The 23,363-nt window shown below is 50.0% G+C and overlaps 3 protein-coding genes across 9 annotated transcripts in view; 1 reads left to right on the forward strand and 2 right to left on the reverse strand.

Annotated features, from left to right (window-relative positions):
• The window catches only part of Unc5a (unc-5 netrin receptor A), a 56,516-nt gene extending 55,272 nt beyond the window's left edge, over nt 1-1,244 (forward strand). For 2 of the 4 annotated variants that reach the window (XM_021179783.2, XM_021179784.1), the window contains one exon: nt 36-1,244. In XM_021179783.2, the coding sequence (XP_021035442.1) occupies nt 36-201 (166 nt within the window). In that variant the 3' untranslated portion in view covers nt 202-1,244. The remainder of the gene's footprint in view (nt 1-35) is intronic. The other 2 variants (XM_029468530.1, XM_029468531.1) reach the window with 1 other exon arrangement.
• On the reverse strand, nt 1,216-16,736 carry Hk3 (hexokinase 3). 2 transcript variants are annotated; one of them, XM_021179777.2, is made up of 19 exons: nt 16,498-16,736; nt 14,723-14,842; nt 10,397-10,553; nt 10,052-10,206; nt 9,853-9,972; nt 9,659-9,754; nt 8,915-9,014; nt 8,656-8,839; nt 7,720-7,875; nt 7,308-7,541; nt 6,406-6,701; nt 6,154-6,293; nt 5,955-6,074; nt 4,177-4,272; nt 3,899-3,998; nt 2,287-2,470; nt 2,021-2,176; nt 1,629-1,862; nt 1,216-1,541 (listed from the first exon to the last, which is right to left on the reverse strand). In XM_021179777.2, the coding sequence occupies exons 2-19, from the start codon at nt 14,816-14,818 to the stop codon at nt 1,397-1,399; spliced, it is 2,769 nt and encodes a 922-aa protein (XP_021035436.1). In that variant the 5' UTR covers nt 14,819-14,842; nt 16,498-16,736; the 3' UTR covers nt 1,216-1,396. The 2 variants fall into 2 exon arrangements, with proteins under 2 accessions (XP_021035436.1, XP_021035439.1); XM_021179780.2 differs by lacking the exon at nt 14,723-14,842.
• Nucleotides 16,737-22,039: 5,303 nt separating this feature from the next.
• Uimc1 (ubiquitin interaction motif containing 1) overlaps nt 22,040-23,363 on the reverse strand; it is a 68,060-nt gene continuing 66,736 nt past the window's right edge. For all 3 annotated transcript variants that reach the window (XM_021180059.2, XM_021180058.1, XM_029468390.1), the window contains 2 exons: nt 23,223-23,265; nt 22,040-22,474 (listed from right to left, as the gene is read on the reverse strand). In XM_021180059.2, coding sequence (XP_021035718.1) covers nt 22,276-22,474; nt 23,223-23,265 — 242 coding nt within the window. In that variant the 3' untranslated portion in view covers nt 22,040-22,275. The remainder of the gene's footprint in view (nt 22,475-23,222; nt 23,266-23,363) is intronic.

The following is a 23,363-nucleotide window of genomic DNA, read 5'->3' on the forward strand; positions in this document are numbered from 1 at the left end:
GGCCAGACTACTGACAGACTGCCTCTTCTTTGCAGCCATCTTAGCTTCTTTGCCTCCAAGCCCAGCCCTACAGCCATGATCCTCAACCTATGGGAGGCACGGCACTTCCCCAACGGCAACCTCGGCCAGCTGGCCGCAGCTGTGGCCGGACTGGGCCAGCCAGATGCTGGCCTCTTCACCGTGTCAGAGGCTGAGTGCTGAGACCAGCCAGGCCGGTCACGCCTACACTCTCACCAGCTTTGGCACCTGCCAGGGACAGGCAAAAGCCAGACAGGGGCCCTACCCCCACACCCGGGGAGAGCTGCTTGGACAGGCCCCCCTCCTGGCTGAAGTTGTCCCTCGATGCTGGTCCTTCAGACCCTGCCCAAACTCCATCCCTCCATGGCCTGCCTGGCCAGGTTGGTTTAGCCACCTGTTCTCGCTCTGCCCTGGTCCTAGGGCCCAGAGTGGACAGTGCCTGGAGCCTGGGCTGAGCCCAGCCCATCTGTGTGTGTGTGTGTATGTGTGTGATGCTACCTCTCTTCCTGTCCCTTGCCAGGGGCCCCGCATACACACAGCATGCGCACACATGCTGGGCTTGGGACATGGCCCCCAGAGCTCCTGCCTGAGGTGGGCCTTATGCAAACATTTCTGTGCCTGCTGGGTAGGGGTCTATTTGAGGGGCCTGGCTTCAAGCCTGGGGGGGCTAAGGGTCCCAGCTGGACAGGGGCTGGCCCTTGGATTCAGGCACACGATCACCACACAGGCGTGTGTTCATGCATGCCTCGTGTGCTCATCTCACACGCACCCCTCTCCCAGGTCATGCAGGACCCCTCCCCCCACCACACACACATCTCATGCTGTGCACCCGGAGGCTGCTCACGTCTCTCACACCCGGTGTCGGTGTCGGTACACATCTGCCTCTCACATGCTGCCCTTCTCCCACCTACCCAGGGACACCCGACGGCTCCTCCCTGATCCCCTGTACCCTGGCCTCGAGGTGCCCTGCCCAGCGGGGCGTGTGAATATGCAATGGGAGTCCCGGGCTGTACAATGGCAAGTGTGTGTGCCGTGGTGTGCCCGTTCCTGGGGCTGGCCAATGCCCCTGTGTGGGGCCTGTTGTGTGAAGCTTGTGTCCTGACTCTGTCTTAAGTGCATTCCTGCACTTACACTTGGCCTTATGTACACAGCCTTGCCCGGCTGCCGGGGCACGTAGGGATTTTAGCGGATGTGAATGTAAATAAATTATATATATATATTGCTAACCGGAGTGTTGCTTCTCTTGGAAAGCCATTAGGTGTGGGCAGACGGCTATAAGGGGACCACGCACGGGTTTCTTTGGGAGTTGTGGGTGGCTGAGGATCAGGGTAGGCTGAAGCCTCAGTCCAGTGAGATTCCTTCGTTCCTGGAGATTTCCTCAGACGTGGGCCATCTGGGTAAGGCGACAAGCAACAGCAGTAACCAAAGCTGCGCCTTTGCCAGACCCATCCTCCGACTGCAAAAAGGTGACGGTGCACTGAGGGGCTAGCTTCCTGACTGTTGCCGACACCAGCCTGGAGAAGCTGTGAGGGGAAGCGGCTGAGGTGAGCCCAGCCCAATCCCGCCCGCCTGGCTGTGCCTCCCGTCCTGACCCACCTACCCAGACTCACTGAGGATGTAGCTTGTAGAGTGTCCCATCTACTCCCACAGACACTGTCAGCTCCTGCAGGCCCCGGTTCTCCCGTATCTTTTCCACCACGGCAGCCACACCTGCCCCACAGAGTTGGGCAGCCCTGCGAGACACAGCCTGGCACACTTCCAGGACCATCAAGGCGTCATCAGATGTCAGAGTCAGCCCCAGATCCTCCAGGATGGCTCGGACCTGTCGCAGGGCCAGGCTGTCACTAGGGCCAGGAAGGAACAGGATAGAGAATTAGTTCCCCACCCCACCCCCATCTCTCAAGGTTTCCCCCACTTCATCCTCCAGAGTGGTCCAGAGTGGAGGGAACCCACAGCATCCAGCATCCTCTGCCAGAAACAAACTCCCTTGCAACACAGGTACCTTTCAATCTCAGAGAGGAACTTGGTCTTAAAGATGTCCCTGGTCTGAAGACGTTGAGTCTTCTGGCCTCGGAAGAGAACTCCGAGATTGGTTAAGTGCAGGAGGACATGGCGGACGATCTCCCCCAGGTACATACCGCTAATCATTTTCTCAAACCTGAATGAAGGCAGGTGTATGCAGGCCCATACAACAGAGGACCCCACTAGCCTTTCTCCCCAGCCCAGTCTACCCGCTACCACCATGGCCTGGGCCTAAGCCATACATACCTCTGTTTGCCTGGATTGATGGATGCCTGGTCCACACTGGTGTCAAAGCGGGTGCTGAGTGTGCCCAGTGAGCCATCATCCCCAAAGGCACCCCACTCCATGTTGATGCACATGAGGCCCGAGTCCCCAGGCACACTTGACACATTTCGGAGCTCTTCCATGTAACAGGCGTTGGTGCCGGTTCCTGTAGACAGGCCGGGGCCAAGGGATGGGGGGCTGCTTACTGATACAGACAAAGCCCTTAGGAGTCATTCCCACACTAAAGCAACAAAATTCAGACTCCTTCTCCTATTTCCCCACGTTCAAAACCAGTCCCTGCTCCTGGTCTCCCTTTCCGACACTGTCAGTACCAAAGCCTCCGAACTCCCTCTGCACTCCCTACCAGAGCTGTTAGTTAGTCTCCTGTGCTACCTGAAAGCTCATCCCTGGGGGGCATGGGTGTGGCTCCATTCTGATGCTGGTAAGATGCTGAAGTTTCCTGACTGCCAAGAATGGCTTTAATCAAAATGACAGGAGTGTGCCAGGAGCTGAGGAGACTGAACACTGGCACAGGGAGACCCCCCACCCCCGTCTGGCCAGAAGTTAGGCAGTGGAGGGTTTTCTCTGATAGTACTTCCACAGGTCCTCATAGAATCAGAAACAAGAGCATCATGGGAGCACTGGGGCACAGGAGGCTTTTTGCCTACGAGACTCGGAAAAGCAGCACAGAGGGAGTGATACAGGAAAAATAGAGAAGAAAAGACATTCCCTCCTCTCTGCATGTCTCCAGCTCTGAGTCGTGAGCCTCTTGATAGCCCCGCCTGGGATCTCTCTAACGGTTTACACCTCTCCTAAGCACCCACTAGCGTCAGAGCCTATGTTCAAAAGTCTCCCATCCATGACAGGCCACCACGCGCTCTAAGAGAAGCTTCCTTCCAAGCTCCATCTCCCACTTGTTCAGGACTAATTCCTGTCTGATCTTAGCCTGTCTGCCCTTGTGTGTGCAGTCAGAGTTAGCTGTATGTTGCCACAGGCTGTTCCGGGCTTAATCCCCTCTGGATGCTCGGTTCTGAGAAGAGAGAGTTCCTTTTCCTTTCTGTGTCTCCTGGCCCCTTTATCCAGACGTCGGATAGCCCCAGGGTAAGAGCTTGCCGATGTCTTAGACTCTTGACATCTAAAGAACATTCCGGGAGTCGCCGACCAGTCATGCCCTCCCATTTCAACACTGAGTATACACCATGACCCGGGCAGTGTACTCTGCCTGGGCACCTTCTCATTCGGTTCTCTGAACCTCTTGACGTAGGTGTTGCCATGCCATACCTTGAAGTGAAGGATCAGAGACTCTAGTGAGTTACCCAAGGTCAGAGAGATGGGAGCAACACAGCCAGTCTCATAGAGATGCGTTTACCAAATGAGCAAGCTGAGGCTTGGAAAGATCCAATGACTTAATGGCTAAAATGGACTAAATGTCTCAGTTCCAGACTTCTAGCTCAGTACAATGGCCCAGAACTCAACTGGGTCATACAGAAAGAATCCCATATCTCCAAGGTCAGAGAAAGGTCCAACCTAAGGAATTAACGAAAGGCAATGAATTATCAGGCACTAGGAACACAGAGGGCAAGACCCTCCTTACCGACAATGAGGCCCATCTCACAACGGGGATCATCATAGCCACAGGACATCATGGTCCCCACCGTGTCATTGACAATGGCAACCACATTCAGCTCCACTGCCTGCATGCAAACGGATGCTGCTAGTTGCTGGGCAACATAGTTGTCATAGCAACCAGCACTGGACTCAGAGGTCTCCATTATAGAGGGCCCCTTTGCTCCCCTCAAGGAAGCAAATGATACTTTGCTCCCCTCCAGGCCTGTCATAGCCCCCAAAGCACCCCTGGAGGTAGACTCCTACCTGTCTGCGCCTAATGGCTTCCCGTAATAGATACACAACATCCTGGCCCTCACAGCCTGATGCATTGAACCCCTTAGTCCAATTCAGGAGGATGCCCTGGGATGGGATTAAGAAGAGAGAAATGTCACTCTGCCTCCCAAACTCTGTATCCCATCAGAAGCATAACGTCTCTGCCCTTCCCATGTAGGAGTCCGTGCCCACTTTGCCCTACAGTTGAAGGCCTTGCTCTCTACCCCTCTCAAGTCCCTGGGAAGCTTTCGGTGTGAAGAAACCTAATAATAACGATTCGACCTATGTCTTCCATTATTAGTTCTGGAATGCTCAGGTGGTCTGAGGGTCTGACTGTTTTAAGATGTTTGCCCAGAAGGAGGGACCCTTTGTAATTGGGTAGGAATAGACAGAGCTGGTAGAATGGTTGCCACATGTAGGAAAAGAGGAAGATGGAGACACTTTAGAGGCTCAAATGTCAGCAGATCCCACCCTTTCAAAGAAAAGGAGTCACTTGGAAGAGAGGGCTTCTCAGAGTTAGGCACAGCCATTTCAGTGTGAGACTCCATCAGTAGTTTTAGGAAGGTAAAGGGTGTGTTGCAAAGTCAGACACCTGGGCAGGATGGGATGGGGTGGGACAGACAGATCTTTATTGAGAGCACCTGGACTTAGTAACTCGGGGCAGAACTCTACCTGGAAAAGGGCTGTACTGTAGGGTTTCTTTGTGTATCTCTGGGGGAGAGGGTAGAAGAGTGTGAATTAACCCCAGCTGTCCAAGGGAAATGGCACTGGGCAGGGCTGTCCACAGACAAGTGTTCAAGGACTGAACTATGTCCCCAGCAAGAAAATGGACTCAACACACAAGGTATATTCAGTTACAAAAACAAAGTGGTCAATTAGGTCACATTTTTTTTGCATACCCAGATTTGTACACACACACACACACACACACGCACGCACGCACACTTGTGTCTTGTGAAGCACAGTTAACAGAAGTGAGCATGGTTTACCAAACAGACTAGAGGAGAGAGGAGAAGCCGCAGCAACACCATCCAGTCCTTCACATCCATGGTGTGAAGGACAGCAGAGAAAACGGCTGTGGTCCATAGACATTGAGACAGAAGCACAGCGGGGAAATAGCATGCTTAGGCTGATGGGTAGATACAGACTGTGGTGGCCAGAAGACAGCCAGGGAGAGAGCAGAGCTCTTCAAAGGCAACAGGCAGTCCCCTCATCAGGAGGTGCTTCCAAACAAACTGGGGGTGTTGAGCTTCCTGGGAGCCTGGACAAGAAGGCCTAAGACTCGCTGTCCCTATGCCAGACTCTGGGGGCATGCGCTGAGAAGCCGGCTATACGTGTTGAAGGACATGATGTGTCCTGAGTAGGTTTGACCTACAACCTATCGCTCTGCTACCTAGATCAGGCACACAGCACTGCGTCAAGCTAAGAAGGAAACACACAAAGAAGCGCGTGACCTCCAGCCTCTTCTGGAGAAAAAACCGAACACTGCCCCCCCCCCCGAAGGCTGAACACCACAGCGGAACATCAGAGGCATGGCAGAACGGGGCAATGCAGCTTCTGGTCAGAACCAAGCTAGACCAGTGCTGTTCTCAAATGCCTCCTCCCCACACATGGGCGTAGCATCCTTGGGGGGTAGCCAGGATTGCGTCCAGTCCAGCTCAACAATGCTGCTCCCCCTACTCAGACGTTTCCTTGACCTCCTGCCCACTCTTAAAGGGCACATGGATCGGGGGCCCTGAGGAATCACTTCTTGAACTTAATTCCCTTACCTGGTCCAGGCCAAGCTGCTTGCATGGGAAAGAGAAGGTGAAACCCAGGGGTAGGCTCTGTCCACTAAGGCCCTGCCTCTTCTGGAAGTCCACGATGCAGTCCACAATATGGTCAAAGAGCTGCAGGAGAGGGCATGACAGGGGGTAGACCCTCTCCCACCTTCCCCACCTCTGACGTCAAGACCCGAACCATGAGTACCTTCTGTCCAGAGCCCTGGGCTACAAACTCAGGAATGGAGTAGACCTGGTTGATGATCTGCACACTGCCCTCGGCCACTTGTACCAACAGGACACGGAAGTTGGTGCCCCCTAGGTCCAAGGCCAGGAAATCACCTCGCTCTGTGGGACAGAGACACTCGGTACCAGGAGGAAAGTGGTGGCTCCAGCCCTAGCACACACTATGACTCACAGGAGCCCACACCCCAGGCCCACACTCAGGTCAGGTGCTCACCGCTGCCGTCGGGCGTCGCTCGGACGTAAGTGGGCAGCATGCGGAGGGAGGAGGCCTCTCCTTGAAGCCCCCTGATCATGGCTTCCCGCATTTGTGCCTGCACCACTGTCAGCTGCTCCAAGGTCAGCTGAAATGGTGCCAGGGTCTCTTCCAGGATGCGCCTGTGAGCAGCCAGGCGGGCAGCCACAGCTGTCACCATTGCCACACCCCGGCCACCACCATCCACAGAGGGGATGAAGGAGACATCACAGTTTGGGGCCAGGAGCATTACCGTCTCCTCTAGGATTTGGAGGAACCTATGCAAACACACCAAGCTCACTCAGCTCTGCATCTGAGCCCGATTTAAAATTTACCATTTTAAATTCTATTTTTTATTTTAATTGGTTATTTTATTTATTTACATTCCAAACACTGTTCTTCTTCCTGGTTTCCCCTCTGCAAACCCCCTATCCCATCCCCACTCCCCCCTGCTTCTGTGAAGGTGCTTTCCCACTCACCCACCCACTTCCACCTCACTGCCCTAGCATCCCCCTATGCTGGGGCATCAAGCCTCCACAGGACCAAGGGCCTCCCCTCCCATTGATGCCAGATAAGGCCATCCTCTGCTGCATATGCAGCTGGAGCTATGGGTTTTAATAGAATTTTATTTTATTAAAAATTTTTAATAAAACAAATTAGCCCTAAACCTGTTCATTGGTACCAACCATACATCCACTGCCCTCCCTGCCCCTCTCACTGGCACATGTAAAAAGAAATATTTTTCTCTTTTTACATGTCTCCAGGCATCCCACAACCTAGACTAACTCCCAACTCTGCCATTCACATCCGCTAGCTCGTACACAGGGTACCAGAGTGCCCTCTGGATGTATATCATAAATGCTCACATCCTATCCTCAGAATACCTGGGGTGTCGTTCAAACACTCGCCCTCCAGTGGCCACAGCCACTTGCAATGTCTTCTGCTCCCTGCTGTGCTGGAGGCGGGAGAGGACTGCAGCCAGGGCAGCCGCACAGAGCTGGGCAGCCCGTGTGCACACAGCCACGCATACACATTGCACCAGTTCAGCATCTGAGGCCCGAGGGCTCAGACCCAAGTCCTGCAGGATGGTGTGGACGCGGGCTGTCCCAGTGGCGGTGCTGCAGAGAGGAGGGTGAAGACACATGGGTGGTGCAGAACCTAGTAGCTCCCCATCCCACCACAACCCCACAGTTACCTTGGAGAGTGCCTTAGCCTCTTCCAAGCAGACCCCCTCCCCGCCACGCCCCTTGGCTAAGCCACGCCCCCTGGCTAAGCTGCACTGCCTCCCTTCCGTACTCCTCCATCTCAGCCACGTGGTCCAGGAGGATACAGCCTTGACTCAGCAACGCAGGAGAGGTGCAGCCATCAAAAAGGACCCCGTTCTGGGTCAAGTGGACCAGAACCAGCCTCACCAGCTCACCCAGGTAAAGGCCTCCAATCATCTTCTCAAACCTACGGTGGAGGGAGAGACTAGACGAAGCCCTGCTTGAGCCCCCAGCCCACTTGAACTCTCAAATTGAAATTGTTTTCTCTGAGGTCCCAGACTGAGGACTCCAGAAGCAAATGGCCTTCCAGGGAGACAAGTGGGTTTACCCTTTCCAACCCTTTGGGGACCTCTTACATGCAGGGACCTCTTAAAGGCAAAAGGAGCCAGGAAAGTAGGTAGACATTTTACCCAGCTCCCAACCCTCCAGGGCTGACGTAAAGGATCAAAGATTGAAAACTCAGGGTTCTAGCATGCTGAGGCCTTCCCCCGTCCCCCTGTCGTCGCCCCCCCCCCCCCCCCGACAGGGTTTCTCTGTATAGCCCTAGCTGTCCTGGAACTCACTTTGTAGACCAGGCTGGCCTCAAACTCAGAAATCCGCCTGTCTCTGCCTACGGAGTGGTGGGATTAAAGACATGCACTACCACACCCGGCTACACTGAGGCCTTTCTTTTTGAGTCTAACTTAGAACCCCCAAAAGGCAAGCTCAGAGGGATAGCAAGAGGAAGAGGCCCAAGAGCGGAAGAGGTAGTAGATCAGAAAAGTAGCCGGGCGGTGGTGGCGCACGCCTTTAATCCCAGCACTTGGGAGGCAGAGGCAGGCGGATATCTGAGTTCGAGGCCAGCCTGGTCTACAAAGTGAGTTCCAGGACAGCCAGGGCTATACAGAGAAACCCTGTCTCGAAAAACCAAAAAGAAAAGTAATGTGACAGCCTAAAGCAGTCAGGGAAACCACCGCCGGGCCACCACCTTTGAGCACCAGGAGTCAGGGACTCGCGGTCCAGGGCAGAGTCGAAGGTGGTCAGTACTGGCCCTAGGGCATCTTCGTCATGGAAGGAGCCCCACTCGATGCTGACACAGGTGCGGCCGCGGTCCTCATCCAGAGCGGCCACGTGCCGCGCCTCCTCCATGTAGCACGCGTTGGTACCGGTGTCTGTTGGGAAGGACCCCATCAGAGCCTGCCCACCAGGTAGCTGCCACCCTTCATTCTAAACGGGCCCTGGCTCACCTACAATCAGCCCAACTTCACACGGCCTGGTGCCCAGCTCACAGCCCATCATGGTGCCCACCGTGTCATTCACCATGGCTACCACATCAATCCTGTAGGTCTGGCAATGGAGAGAACAGGGAATCAGAGCCAGTCCCATGCTCGGGGCTCTCCTTCCATCCCCTCTCCCAGCGCAGGTTCTCAGGACCTAGAAGATGGTTCCATGGCTGAGCGCCTCACCCACACCCTGGCCTGGCATCCCAAGATATGCCTTGGAACCTAGATTCTAACCAGTACTCTGGGCTTAGTGCAAAAGCACCTGCCCTTCTAGAGCATGGAGGTTTTGCCAAGGGCACTTCTCTTACATTAGCACTTCTCTCCAGCCTCAGCTCAGACCCAAGGCCCACTGCTCCCTCCCTGAACCCTCTGCTGCTCCTCGAGTTATCGCCACACAGGGGCAATCTTTTATTAAGAATGCTTTCCCTCCTAGAACGTGAAGATCTGTAGGGCTGGGTCATAGGTTTCGTTTTTGCTTTTGTTTTTATCTTTCCCATGTCCTGTCCCCCTCCCAAACCCCTCCCCCAGGGCATGATCATCTTATTTGAGTCGTTCTTACTATGGAAGCAACATTAACCCCAAGGTCAAAATGGATAAAAGCTGTGCACAGGGAAAGAAAGCAGGACCTTCCAGAAACACAGGCATAACCTACAGATGGCAAGGCCAGGCCAGCGGGGGCCGCCCTCCAGCACGCTGACCTGCACTTACCCCCTGCCTCTGAATGGCATCTCTTAGCAACTGGACCACATCCTGGCCTTCCACGCCACTGCACCTAAAACCTTTTGTCCAGGAAATGAGGGTGCTCTGGGGACAGAGAAGCCGGGTTATTTTTTCTCCCTGTGGCCTTCACAAGGGCCGTAGTAGCTTTCTGCTCACTGACCCCATGTGCCCCGAAACCTCACCCTGTCCAAGCCTGTCTGGTGACAAGGAAAAGAGAAATTGAACCCAAGCTTCAGACCCTGATTCTCCACGGGGTACGCATCCAGGAATTCAGAGAGGCAGCGGGCAGCAAAGTCAAAGAGCTATGGGAACAAGAAGCGGGCTTAGCTCTGACTGCCCAGCCAAGTCTCCAGCCCCAGAGGAGGCACCCTGACTGCTCACCTGCTGGCCAGCACCTAGGATCACCTCTTGAGGAATCACGAACTCCCGGCTCCTGGGCTCCACACGGCATTCTTTGGTGCCTGTCAGTGTTACCCACAACACACGTAGTGATGCTCCTGTGGCCCCCAGCTCCAGCACCAGGAAATCCCCTTGCTCTAGACGGCAGACAGGTCATAGAAAGACATGCAGTTGGCAAAGCTGCCTGCCTCCCAGGAAAACTTCCAGAGTCTGAGAGGTCCAGTGAAAAGGGCCTCAGAGACGGTGGACAGAGGTACGGAACTTCCCATCCCCCAGTCAGAGGACATTCCCTGTGTCTGGCCGCCCATCCGAGTCTGCATTACCCACCGGTGCCATGTGGTGTGGACCTCACGTATGTGGGCAGCATCCGGACAGAAGGAGCGGGACTGTCCTGTCCCTTCAGTGCCTGCTCCATGGAGCACAGGAGACTGGCTTGGATCTGCTGCAACTGTGTCATGGTCACCTTGAATTGCTGCAAGCATTCCTGCATGTGGGAAGAAGAAGCAAGCCAACACTGGGGAGGTAGCCACTCTCTAACTTCAGCTGGGACAGGACTGTCCTGCCCAACTTGCCCCCTGCCTTCTTAGGCCCTCTGCTTCCTGGGGGCTGCCTAGCATCCTGCTCCATTCTCCCTAAGCCCCACTGGCCCTCCAGTCCCCCTTCTTTCAGCTCCTCTCACCTCGGCTCGCTTGCTATTCAAAGGCTACTCTAAGCTCCTGCATCCTTCGAGGGTCACAAGGAAGAGAAGCCACCTCCCTCTTTGTGCTCCATATCCTGGTAACTTCCTCTCAGCTCCTGCATTCTCTACCCTTTCATCTAGCTTTTTTTAATGTAAGGTTTGGTGAAGTCTCTCTCCTACCACAATAATTGCTTTCCTGTTCTCCAGGGCAAGAGTTCTGCAGCTGTCTCTTTGTAAGCTAGCAATGAGTGAACAAATAGTGAAGAAACTTCACACTCTAGGACTGGCATCTCCCCACCTTCTCTCAGGGTCTGGAGCCTAAGCAAGCCTACCTCTAGAATACAGAGACCACAGAGCCGAGGCTGGTCTTCCCTTCACTTGGCCACTCTTCCCAACCCAGAACTATTGCAAGCGCAGCCCACCATACAGCTCAAGTCCTGCTCCTGTTTCCTGCTGATTCCCCTGTGGAAGACAGAGTCAGCACTGTCTGGCTGTGTAAGATCCTGGTACTGATGGTGGCTACAGATAAGGGGGAGGCAGGATTAGAACTGTGTGACTTGGGGAGAGTCACATTTTTAGACATGAGTGGAGGACATCTTACAGGTGATGACCTAAGTTGAGGAAGAAAACCGGCCATCTGACATTCTGAGGGAAGAGAATAAGAAAGGTTTTCTCCAGAGCAAGGGGATGGCGTTGGGGGACCCGACTCTGATGGGGAGTCTGAGAGAGTGAGAGAGAGCACAGGCTGTGCCAGAAGCTCACGGAACAGGGAGAGCTCAGAACCTCAGCTCTGTGAAGAAGCATCCCTTGGATGGCCCTCTTGTTCATCCACCAAAAAAGCCCCACTATCAGCTGGCAGCTCAGTAGCTCCATCCTTCCCCAACTTAGATCTTTCTAAGGCCCAATTTCCTGTGGCACGGGAATTCTACTCTAAAGATTCATTGCCCCAGACTGGACCTAAATCTGTGAAGCAACTTTGAACACCTCTAAAGAGAGCAGGGGTGAAAGGTGGAGACGAGATAGACTCGACCCCAACCCCTCTTTATGAAGCTCCGGGGAAGCAGCTCTCTAAGGAGGCAAATAACCTAACTGGAGTCCAAGACACCCTGTTATATGCTTACATTGGGACAGATGTTTCCAGACATTGGGAGTGGTTGTTTCTGTGTTATAAGTGAGGAAGCCTAGGCTTGGAGAACATAAGCCATTTGTCCAGCCCAAGGAGATCTGAAGAGGCAGGGTAGATTGTGAATCAGGTTGATAGTACTGCAAAGATGTTCCCATTCCGATGGGAAGTTTGATAAAAAAAAAATCAAAACTAGTACTTCCTCTGAAAAGAACCAAACATGTGTGATGACATGTGATAACGTGTGGTGACATGTGATGACCAGACAAAAGAAGCAAGAGAAAACTTCAGCCCTCACTCTGCCCAGGACCACAGCGAGCTATGAACAGGTCTCAGGATTGTTAACTGGACCGTTGGGGTGACCTAACGATTAGAAGGGAATATTGCCTACTCCATGTAGTAAGTTCCAGGCTAGTTCAGGCTACACAGTGAAACCCTGCCTCAGCAGGGTGGGGACTGCAGCGTCCATGAAAAGCCGAGAGGCATGGTTCAGATCGGGAGTGTTTTAGCCTTGTGAGAAAAAACTAAGATAAAACAGGGACAAGTTAATGGCTTGGGCGGGTTAATGGTTTTCTTTTCTTCCTCTTCCCCACCTCTCACTGCCCCCACCCCAATCAGAGTGTGATGTTCAAGAGGAGAGACTACGAGATGAGCAGAGCAAATCCTGCCCGAGAGAGAGACAGACAGACAGACAGACAGACTCTGGTGGGGTGTAAACTACCCAGGAGATAACCTCTCTTTTCTGTCCATCTTGGGCTGAAGCCCTTCTCCATGAGAGCAGGAAGAAGGGCACTGGAGTGTGTGTGAAGTCCACTATGGCCTCCGTGCTGACTGTTTAATGAGCTTGCTGTACCAGTCAGCCTGGCTCCCACACACTGGTTACCTGTTTGAACAAGTGACCTCCTCGATCAAGTAACCGAGCAAAGAGAGCAAGGATGCTACAGAGGACTAAGTCAGCACCAGAGCAGTGGCTGACACGAAGGGGTGCTCTGTGGAGGGCTCCCTTCAGGGCATGAGACACAGTCATCCTGGAGGGCCTGATTCTACACCTTTAGGTAACAAAAAGAGACTTCTACAAAGTTCTGATGAGGGACTAAAAGATGTAGCTGGACACTGATGACATGTGATAACGTGTCATGTGATGACGTGATAGCATGTGGTAACATATGATTACATGCGGTGACATGTGATGACCACCCTCCTCCCACCTCCGGCCATGGAAAGGGATTCCAAAGTGAGGTCTGAGTGCTGAGTGCTGTCCCTGGCTGAAGAACATGTGGCATTCCTGGGAAGTCCCCCAAAGCCATAGGAAATTTATTAAACTGCAGGTACATACAACAAAGCCCATGCAGATTTGGGTCTAGGTCGGCGGAGGTGGGGAGGTCTCTGGAGGAAGGGGCGTGATGACAACCAGAGAACAAGCCATGGTGAGGTTATTATTGCTCTTTCCTGGAGCCCAGCTCTGGGCTGAACACAGAGGAAATGTTTACAGCAGGGTCTAAGGCATAGGTTGCACCAAGGTGTGTGTGTGTGTGTGTGTGTGTGTGTGTGTGTGTGTGTGTGTGTGTGTGTGTGAAATTCAGTGTCAGGAAGACCACTGCAGTTGGATATGGAACCTTGGAAGCATAGGTCAGAGGAAAACAGAAAACTACAGAAACCGCAGGGAGTGGTCTAAGAAAGCTTTCGCTGGCGTTGCCTCTGGGCAGGTCCTTTATTTCCAGGTTTTTTGGGGTTTTTTGTTTTGTTTTGTTTTGTTTTGTCTTGTTTTGTTTTAATTCAAGAAGAGCACTCAAATAAGTTATTTTCCTCTGCTTTTCTGATAAGGAAACGGAGAACCAAGAGTTATGAAATGGTTTACCTAAGCATCTCCTGCTCCAGGATGTGGTGGGTGAAGACTTCTAAATCTTAGTCAAGATGAAGGGGAAGGAAGGCTGCTGATGGAGTTGAGTGGCAAACACTTGACTGGCATTCAATCCTCATACCACTAAAACAACACACACACACACACAAACGAAAGAGAGAGAGAGAGAGAGAGAGACTTCTAGGGAAACTCAGCTATTAAGCCTGTGCTGGGTAGGACCCCTGAGACCTGAGAACAATTCAGCACTGCAGTTATCTCTGGTGCCTGACTGCAGGGACCATGTGAGGACACTGCCCCAGAGAGAACCGGAGACATAGGAGAGAAAGGGACTCAAGGACATAGCTCCCAGCCTATAATGTACACGTGTGTGTGCCGGTGTGTGTGTAGATGTACTTGTGCACATGGATGTGCGCGTGTGAATATAATGTTAACATTTAGAAGGCAGGCAATGAAATGGTAGCATTAGATGACAAGGGAGGGTGGAATGCAACCAGAACATATAAATCATGAAATGGGTTATAAAGCCCATTTCTGAAAGTTTCAGTTCTATCGTCGTCTCTTCCTTTTTTTCCCCTTCCTTTTTGTGGTGGATAAGTCTGTAAAAGTGTAATTGATAGTGAAAGTATAAGCTTATTTTATTTTTGAAGAAAATGGGGAGGGTCCATTCTCGATGCATCAGCCCTTGTAGGGCTGGTCCAGCATCTGTGTGGCAAGCTGACAAGAGAGGCACATTTACAGGTGACAATCTTCAGTGCAAACTCTTACATCTGAAACTCAAGTCACTTTACACCTCTAAGCCTTGCCCCCAAACCAATCCACACCTTGCAGTTGTTTGGAGTCTCAAAGAAAAGAGACATCACAATGGAGATTAATAGCTTAGAAGACTGGAAAGAGGCCACAAGGGTGTGAGCCCAGCAACCCACATCTCTACTCATCCGATCCTGGATAGCCTTAAACAAACACAGAATTGGTACCCAGTGCTCTGCTTACCAGTTCTAAGCTACCTGAGGGCCTTGGCACGCCCTCGTGTGGGCAGATTGAGGCTCTCTCTCCAGGATGCAGGCCAGAAGGCCCAATGGTGGCCATGTTTCCACAATGGGTATTGACTACCTATAGGAGAGAAGGGATAACTGGATTCAAGACTGGTGAGTCTACAGGCTCCAAGAGGCAATAACTCAAACTCACAACTTCTTTCCTTCCAGAAGGAACGAAGAATGGAGTAGTAAACGGAATCAAAAACTTCTGACCAGTAAAGAATCCTGTTTTCGAGAAGTGTGTGTAACAATGTTTCCCCTCCCGCCCAGTCCTAAGCCTCTGGAGCCCGTCTGCTCCAGCATTCTTTCTTTCCCTGGCCCCTGCAGACAGTCTATCAAGACTACCCTTCCTGGGTCTTCATCAGTAAGAAACTTCTCCTCCGCCTTTAAATGCATAGGACGGTTTCCAAGCCTCCAAGGGCAACTTTCTGCCTTCCTCTACACCCAGTCCATTTCACCATTAAAACTCATGAGTCGGAGCTCCCAAGTCAAGCACTGACCTAATCCAAATGCCAATCCTAGCAGTCTGTTAGATCCCACCATGGCAGTGTAGCGGTCCCTTGAACACAACACAGGCAGATTCCTTTCTCCACTAGCCTTCCACAAATCTGCCCTCAACTTGGCCAGAAGCATCAAGAGTTTTGCTTAGAAGGGGGCAGTCACTTAGCCCCTAGCTGGGGCTCTGAGAAAGAACTTTAATGCCTGTCCTCTCTTTCTTGTCCCTACAACTACTGACTATTCCAAGAGTCTACCGATATTTCTGCTTCCGCAGGTTGACTCTAGCCCTGCTCACGCTGCCATGGCTCCTCCCACTGTCATGGCTCCTCCCACAGATGGAGCCGAACTCTGTGGTACTACTGCAGGACCCTCATTTGCCCTCACCCCAAGCTTCCTCTTGCTACTCCTTGAGCCTCTAAACTCCACACATGCTGACTCCCTGTCATCTGCTTTTTAGTTTTCACTTAAGTTGGTCCCCATTTCTGAAGGGCTTGCCTCATAACCTTGTGATGTCTGAGTCACCTCTGCACTTCAATTCCGGGACAGGGTTGGGCAAATTTAGACCTGGGGCTCATGCCTGTAAACATAGCACTTGGTTGACTGAGGCAGGAGTATCAGGAGTTTGAGGACAACCTGGGCCACATAGTGAGACCCTGTCTCAAAAGGAGGCAGTAGATTTGGTAAAGCAAGAAATTGGTTTCTGACAACTCTCCCCTAAATTTATATATATCACCACTTGGTTTCCAAATCTGTCAGGAGGGAACGTACATTCCAGTAGTCTGTTAAAGGATAAAATAAGGTACCTGAAGCAACTATGTTTGTTCAAGGCCCAGCTAACATAATCATTCACATACGTGCCTGCTCACACACTCAACATTTACTCCACACATGCCAGACGATGAGGCTTCCTGCAAAGAACCCTAGGATTTAAACTCTAGGTTCATACATTTGGACCTCTCTCTTCTCCCAGTGAGGGACATGTCTCCATTCCACTGTCACCAGAAACCAGTCGAAAGTCTACTCATATTTGAATTAAGAGCTTCTTGGCTTTTCTCATCTGAATGGGCATGGTTCCAAAGTGCTGCTTTTGAATGGTATTCTAGAGACCGGTCCTGAAGCTGGGTACCACCATCACCAGTGAGAACTAATAGCACAGTCTTGCTAACCTCCATTAGCCATAGGATAAGCCAAGGGCTTGAGATGAGGCCTGCAGGAATTAGAGGAAGTGCTTACCTGGGGGATTCAGAAGTTGACCACCTTCCTCGGGGCTCAGCTCTTCTCCCAAATATGACCACAGTGATCCTGGACTAAACTCAAAAGTGAAAACTCTGGGTCAGCTCCCCAAGCTCCACCTTCCTCTGTAGCCACTTAACAGAAATATGCTAATTCAGGAAAGGGTACTTCCCTACAAATCTGCTCTAAAAGGAGCCCAGAGCGGGCAGGACCATGGGACAAACAAGCAAGATGACCACAGGAAGTTGAAGGCCCAACTCAGTTAAGAACTCCAAAATAGTCTCTCAGCAGCGCTAGGAGCTCTGTTCACTTTATACACAAAGTTTTCAAGTGCCAAGATCCTTGGAAAGAAGCGGAGACCAGCCTAGAAATTTGTGGTTGAACTAGGCAACGTGTCAAAATGTAGTAAGCAGAACTGTGTAAGAAGCAATGTAGGAACCCAAGAGGAAGGGCCATCATGACTCTGCAGGAGAGTGGGCAGGGCAAGTTGGTGAAGTCCTTTCACAAAGAAGACAGCATGTATACAGTCAAGAGTCATGTGTGCGTGCGTGTGTGTGTGTGTGTGTGTGTGTGTGTGTGTGCGTGCGCGCATGTGTATGTTCAGCTACCCCCAATATACCAACTAAAGAAATGAATAATAATGAAAAGCAGTGTGCATTTGGGAGAGGGACAGATAGAGGGGTCCAGTGACCTCTAGGACTCTACTTAGAAGAGTTTTATGCTCAAACAGTGAAGGAGTGGGGCAGAGTCAAGAGATACACATAAGTTAGCAGTATTGATCAAGGTGTGCTTCCACCCCTCACTCTCAGCTCTTACCCTGCAAGGTAGTCTGACAAGCTCTTCTGTCATCCAAAGGAGGCCAGTCTGGATACCACACTTGTCATTTGAGAGGAAAGTGCTATCCTGAGAGACTTTGCTGGTCCCAGAATACAAAATGACTGAGGTTTAGGACGTGACTCAACTTTGTGCCTTCAGCCTTGAAGGAAGAGATGGGTCAGAGAGACACACACTCCCCGAGTCATTAGCATGTCCATGCAGAGCAAGCTGTAGTCAGACACAATGCCTAACAAAAGCAGCTTCTAAGTGCCTGTTAGAACTCAGGCAAATTGGTGGGCACAAGACTGCTACTTAGCAGTCATGCTATTATCCAGTTAGTGAAGGCCTCCACAGGACACAGGCGAGCAGAGGTGGCCCCTGTAGCAGCTTTGATGTGATCTGACCTATAAACACGGCAAATACAGCCCTACCTGCAGTTTCCTGGATACCAAGCAGACTTACAAGCTTTGAGAGACAGGGAAGTCAAGAATGATGTAGGGGAAGGCAAACTGACCGTGCTCTACAACACAGCACCATGCTGAGTCTGAGGCTCCAGTGCCTTAACTCCATTTAGTCGAGGGAGATTATGGAACTGAAAGCGAAAGCCTAGCTATGATTCACGACAGCGGCAGTCTCCAGTCAGCATGAGGGTATGCTCCTGGAGGTTATTTCATGACTCTTTGTCCGTGATTCTCAAAGTCCCGTTTTCATTTCACCAGGAAGTGGGTTGTCCTGGCTGTAGTTGTCACAGTGCCGGAGAGCTTCTAAGTCAAGGCCAGGGTTTGACATCTGTGAACATTTTGGTCCAGTCCTGTCTGTAACAGAGGCACAGCACTTGTCAGCGAAAGTCAAGAGGACACAGGATGGCTACTAACCAACGAAGGAGAGTCAAACCCTGACAAGGCTCCCTCAACACTTCCTAGTGCAGCCTGCAGCCACCCAGAAGGAACTGTAGAATGGGGAAAGCCAAACAGCAAAACCAGGATATCACTGCTGGGCTGGAAGGCCAGGTCCTCCCTCCTCCGCTCCTCTCAGCCTACAATGCCCATAGCCAGCTTCGCGATCATCTTCCATACTCTTTATGCTTTGGATAGGCCTCATGGCTCTCACAGGCACTGCCCTGCTTCCGCTGAGTCTGTTCCTATTGATGTGTCTACAATGACCTACTGATATCCCTGGCCTCTCCATCAATTTTGTCCATCCCCCTTTCATCTAAGTTCAGTTAGCAACAGTGGGACTCCCATATCCCAACCTTGACTCCCACAACAAGTAGGCCCAGCTCTGATCCCAGCTGGGAACCAGTCTACTGTATTTATTAAAATCATCTGTGTTTACCTTACCTATCCAACTGTGGGCTCTCATGTTTCTTCCACCTTATGAGACTTGGTAGCAGGTTCTGGATTCTAATATGGAGTAAGTCTCAGTTAACTTTTACTAAATGGAAGAGCTCTCCCTCAAGCTCAACAGCTCCCGGACTATTGAAACAGCAAGAAAGCAGCCTGCTTCTGGTGCACAGGCTCTCAGCACTCTTCAAGAGTGTCGGCGATGTCCCACCTTCCCAATGGCAACCACCAACTTTCCATCAATTCACAACCTCCCTTCTCTTCTCTCCAACTCCCATGGGCTAAACTCAATCTAAGGCCTCATAGGCAAGTAGCCCAACCCAAACTCAAATTTCCAGAGTCATCAACATGGTATCAGACCCAAGTTCAAACTCAACCCATTTTCCCAACTGATTTATGGAAGCTTTCCATTTTTCTGAGTCTAAAGTTTAGGTGGGTTTTGTTGTTGTTTTTTTTTTTTTATTACTGTGTACATGATGTGTGTATGTGTGTGGGGGCGGGCAGTACATGCCACAGTGAACATGTGGAGGTCCAAGGACTTTGTGGATTGAACCTAGGTCATTAGGCTTCTACAGCATGTACTTAACCTGCTGAGCCATCTGGCTGGTCCAGAGTCTGGATTTCCCATGTATAAAACATGGAATTTCTCTGTAGGATTTGCTTTAGACCTGTGAACATCAGCCTTGCTGCAAGTTTATTGGATACCAACTAAGCCATGCAGGCAGTAACATATGATGTTGGGGAGGGCACAATGGCCATCACCCCCACATGTACTGCCCAGCCAGGAGTTACAGTTTCTCAGCTGTTTTATCAAAATATGGAACTGGAACAGGAAGTGAAAGGTCCAGCTTAAGTCGTGCTTATGACAAGCGCTGCCAGAGTCCTTGGGTCTATTTCTGGGTGACCCAATGTTTATCTTTGTCTTGTTTGAGACTGGGCCTTTCTACATAGTCCTGGCTGTCCTAGAACTAACTCACCATGGAGATCAGACTGGTCTTGAACTTACTAGACCCACCTGCCTCTGCCTCCCCAGTGCTGGGATTAAAGGTGTGTGGCAATATGCTCAGATTTTTAACTTTTTAAGTAGACTCAAGATGTCTATTTCTAGGTTGGGTTCCCCAGAAGTAGACCTAACCATTCAGATCATTTCAGAAGGTTTCAAATAGGGCTGGGGCTAGAGTGATGAAAGTGAGACAGAATGCTGACTTAGAGGCCTCTCAGACTCGTCCAGTGCACACCCTGCACTTACGTGGACCCAAGAGTATGGGTCTTATTCCTAGTCATGAGGGGATTTGGATGTGAGTTAGCAGGAGACAGCCAAGACAGTATACATATTGACGCTGTTATGGGCACGATGGTGATCCAACTGTACAAGGGAATCCCTGAGAATATGGTAGAATGTGCCTCAGTTGTTCTATCTGAGACATGAAGAAAATGGGTTACTTCTATATTCCAACTTCTATTTTCATTGGCCAAGGGCTGCAACAGAGCACTGGTTCTTGGCCCTTCTAGCTTGTGCCAACATAAGGCAAGGGCCACCTTCTCACACAGGCACAAGTATCTATTTGAGTAGAGAGTCTGTAGAAGGTAAGAGCCAGGGGAAGGGGGTCAGGCACAACTTCTGACAAAAGGCTCTTTTAAGGACAAAAGGAAGGAACACAACTGTGATGATGTTAGACAAACGTCTCTCCTCCCCCCAGGTTATAGCCACAGTTTAAGCTCATGGAGCTTTAACATTCTCCATGAGCTAGCAATCTTTCAGAACTACCCAGAGGCCCCAGGAGAGCTAAGTGTGTAAGACCCAGGCTCCCAGTGTGCTCACTCCTTAGAGATATGTCTCTTCTTGCTGGAGGCCATCTCTCTGGCCTTTCCACCCCCACTTCAATACTTATGACATATAACAGTACAGTAACGCCACTAACTCACTGCTGCCACTACACATTTGCAGCAAATGGTTGAGTCTTTATAAACATTTTGTCAATCCTTAAAACACTAAGTACTTTTTTCTCATTTTACAGACAAGTAAACTAAGTCCCAGAGAATTTAACCTATATGAGAAGTAGGGTGGAGACCTAGGTTGATCTGACACGATCTTCATGTAACTCTTCACTCTTTGTCTAATGCTCCTCCTGTCAGACTACAGCAAGAGAGAGACCAAGATTGCTATGGGGGTTTCAGTATGCTTGGCCCAGGGAGCAGCACTATTAGGTATGCTCTTGTTGGAGTAGGTGTGGCCTTGTTGGAGAAAGCATGTCACTATGGGGATGGGCTTTGAGACCCTCCTCCTAGCCACCTGGAAGACAGCCTGCTACTGGCTACCTTTGGATAAAGATGTAGAACTCTCAGCTTCTCCAGCACCATGCTTGCCTGAACACTGCCATGCTTTCTGCCATGATGATAATGGATTGAACCTCAGAGACTATAAGCCAGCCCCAATTAAATGTTGTCCTTCATAAGAGTTGCCTCGGTCATGGTGTCTGTTCACAGCAATGGAAACCCTAACTAAGACAACTGGGTAAACAAGGAGCCTCTACTGAAGGCAGCTTGAGTCCCATGTAGGCTAGGAATTCCTGGCTTAGCTAATCCACACCTTTAGCCAATGGCCCACATTCTCTACAGCCTGCTCAATTTTAGGCTAATCTCCCTTTAGAAGCAGTTCTTTCCCTTGACCTCCTATACAGAAATATGAATTATACCATTTATAGAGCTCTCCCTCCTAAGTGAGCACCTAATGAGAGATATGAGTGACTTATACTGATTGGATATATCTGGTACACTTTCCCTTAGAAGAAAACACAAGAAAAGTACTAACGTCAGCGGTACAACATTTTCCTTAGAAATGAAGAGTACAGAACTGTGGCCTCACTGCCACGGACACAGGGGGCTCTTACTTCTTCCTCTTGGTCTGGTTCCTCATCTGAAAGTTGGATATAATGAGTTTCTGGCAGCTAGCAAACAATTGTGGTTTAAACAGACAACTGTACCTGGTACTCCCACTGGTAAATCTATTTTGAAGAAAAAAATGCATAGACACTAATACAACAGTGTTCACTTAAAAATTTCAGGGGAAGAAGGGCAAGTCACACTTCTATACAGCCACAGGTCTTAGCTGAGAAGCCTTAACTGGGTGAGCAGGTCACTGAATGAAAGGGGTAACAGTTAGTGTGGGATTAAATACATTTGGCACAGCCAAAGTGATGTCAGGTTCAGTCAATGTTCAGAATTGTGAAGTGTAATTTAAACGAATTTGAGTAGTGTGTCAAAGACTAGCAATGAAATCCATTCAGGAACACAGCTTATGAGTGAAACTGCCTCTTCAACTGAAATATCCCCACCCCAAAGCTTAAAACAGAAATGAAAAGAAACACTTCCATCTATTGAAATAAGATTTCATACAAAGATAAATATATTTAAATTTTAACTATAAGCAAATTCAAACAGAATAATATTCACAGTTGTCTGAACAGATCTTATAAAATATAAAGCCAGGATACTGAATGGGTGCTGGTGGTGATAACAACAGGGTCAGAACTCTCACAACAAACTAGAGACCACTATACTTAATAAACACCATCAACCCAACGATGTGTGTTCTGGTCAACTTCCAGTCTCAAGAAACTCAAGATTTTCTCCTCCTTCCTCTGCCTGATTTGGTTCGTGACCGGAAAGCAAACTGGTCTTTAAAGTCCACTAAGCAATTTGTAGCTTCTGAAACGGGAATAAAAGACTTGATGGGAGACTCATTTAAGTTGAGCTGTGAGAGGGAACTCTGCATCTCTCTGCTGCAGCTAGCCTCTTCCACCTCTGGTGAGGGCATCCTGGACAGAAAGGTAAATAAATAAGTAATTAGATAGATAGATAATATACAGTGAATTCAAGTGATATATATATATATATATATATATATATATATATATATATATATATATATATATATATATATATATAGTGTGTCTGTTCTACAGATGCTGGGAATTTTGCCTGGTTCCTCTAGAACAGTAGCCAGTGCTTTTAACCACTGAACCATCTCTCCAGCTCCCAGCCTTTATTTAAAAAACAAATTCTCACTATGTCATGACTTCAGAGATCAATCTGCCTCATGTGTACTAGGGTTAAGTTCACTATTAACCTGCTAAGCACCAAGTCTGTGCTATTATATACTATAGTGGGGGCTTAAACTTATATTAGTACAAATAATGTCTGTAATGCTCTAGCCATAAGTACTGCCACTCTGCTGTCACAGCTGAAGATACTGAGTCAGCTCATGGAACATGGAGACGTGGAGTCAGATCCAAATCCCCAAACTGCCAACATCTGCTAGCATTTGGGTTTGGGCAGAAGAGAAAAGAGAAAGAAGTAACATATAGCTCTACTTAAAACATCACCACAGCTATCTAGCCAATTCTTAGTCCAGATATGGCAGGAGCATTAAATTACAGAATTATATTACTTCCATACTGATTTCTATTGTAGTAGTCTGACTATATTCTACACAAAGAGTCCATCAGCAGGCTCACACTTGGCATAGCTGTGACAGCCGTACTTTCAATATATACCTCAACTTACCTGAAGGTTCTTACTTCCGAAGACTTGGGTTTTTTCTCTACACCTGGAGAAATAATAAAAGTACTAACATTAGCAGTCATGGCTTCTCCCGTCTGGTGCTTTTCATCAGGTCTATTCAAGTAGCTCAGATCTCCAATTCTC

The sequence above is a fragment of the Mus caroli genome, chromosome 13 (genome assembly GCF_900094665.2).
Source record: "Mus caroli chromosome 13, CAROLI_EIJ_v1.1, whole genome shotgun sequence".
Classification (NCBI taxonomy): Eukaryota; Metazoa; Chordata; class Mammalia; order Rodentia; family Muridae; genus Mus; species Mus caroli.

What these genes read in the sequence shown, in the direction of transcription:
- Hk3 (XM_021179777.2), bottom strand. Translation starts at nt 14,818, where the DNA reads ATGGCCACCATTGGGCCTTCTGGCCTGCATCCTGGAGAGAGAGCCTCA. An exon ending in GTGTTTGAACGACACCCCAG is followed by an intron (nt 6,702 to 7,307) that starts GTATTCTGAGGA and finishes GTGTTTGCATAG; the next exon opens with GTTCCTCCAAATCCTAGAGG. An exon ending in CTCTACAAGCTACATCCTCA is followed by an intron (nt 1,542 to 1,628) that starts GTGAGTCTGGGT and finishes TTCCCCTCACAG; the next exon opens with CTTCTCCAGGCTGGTGTCGG.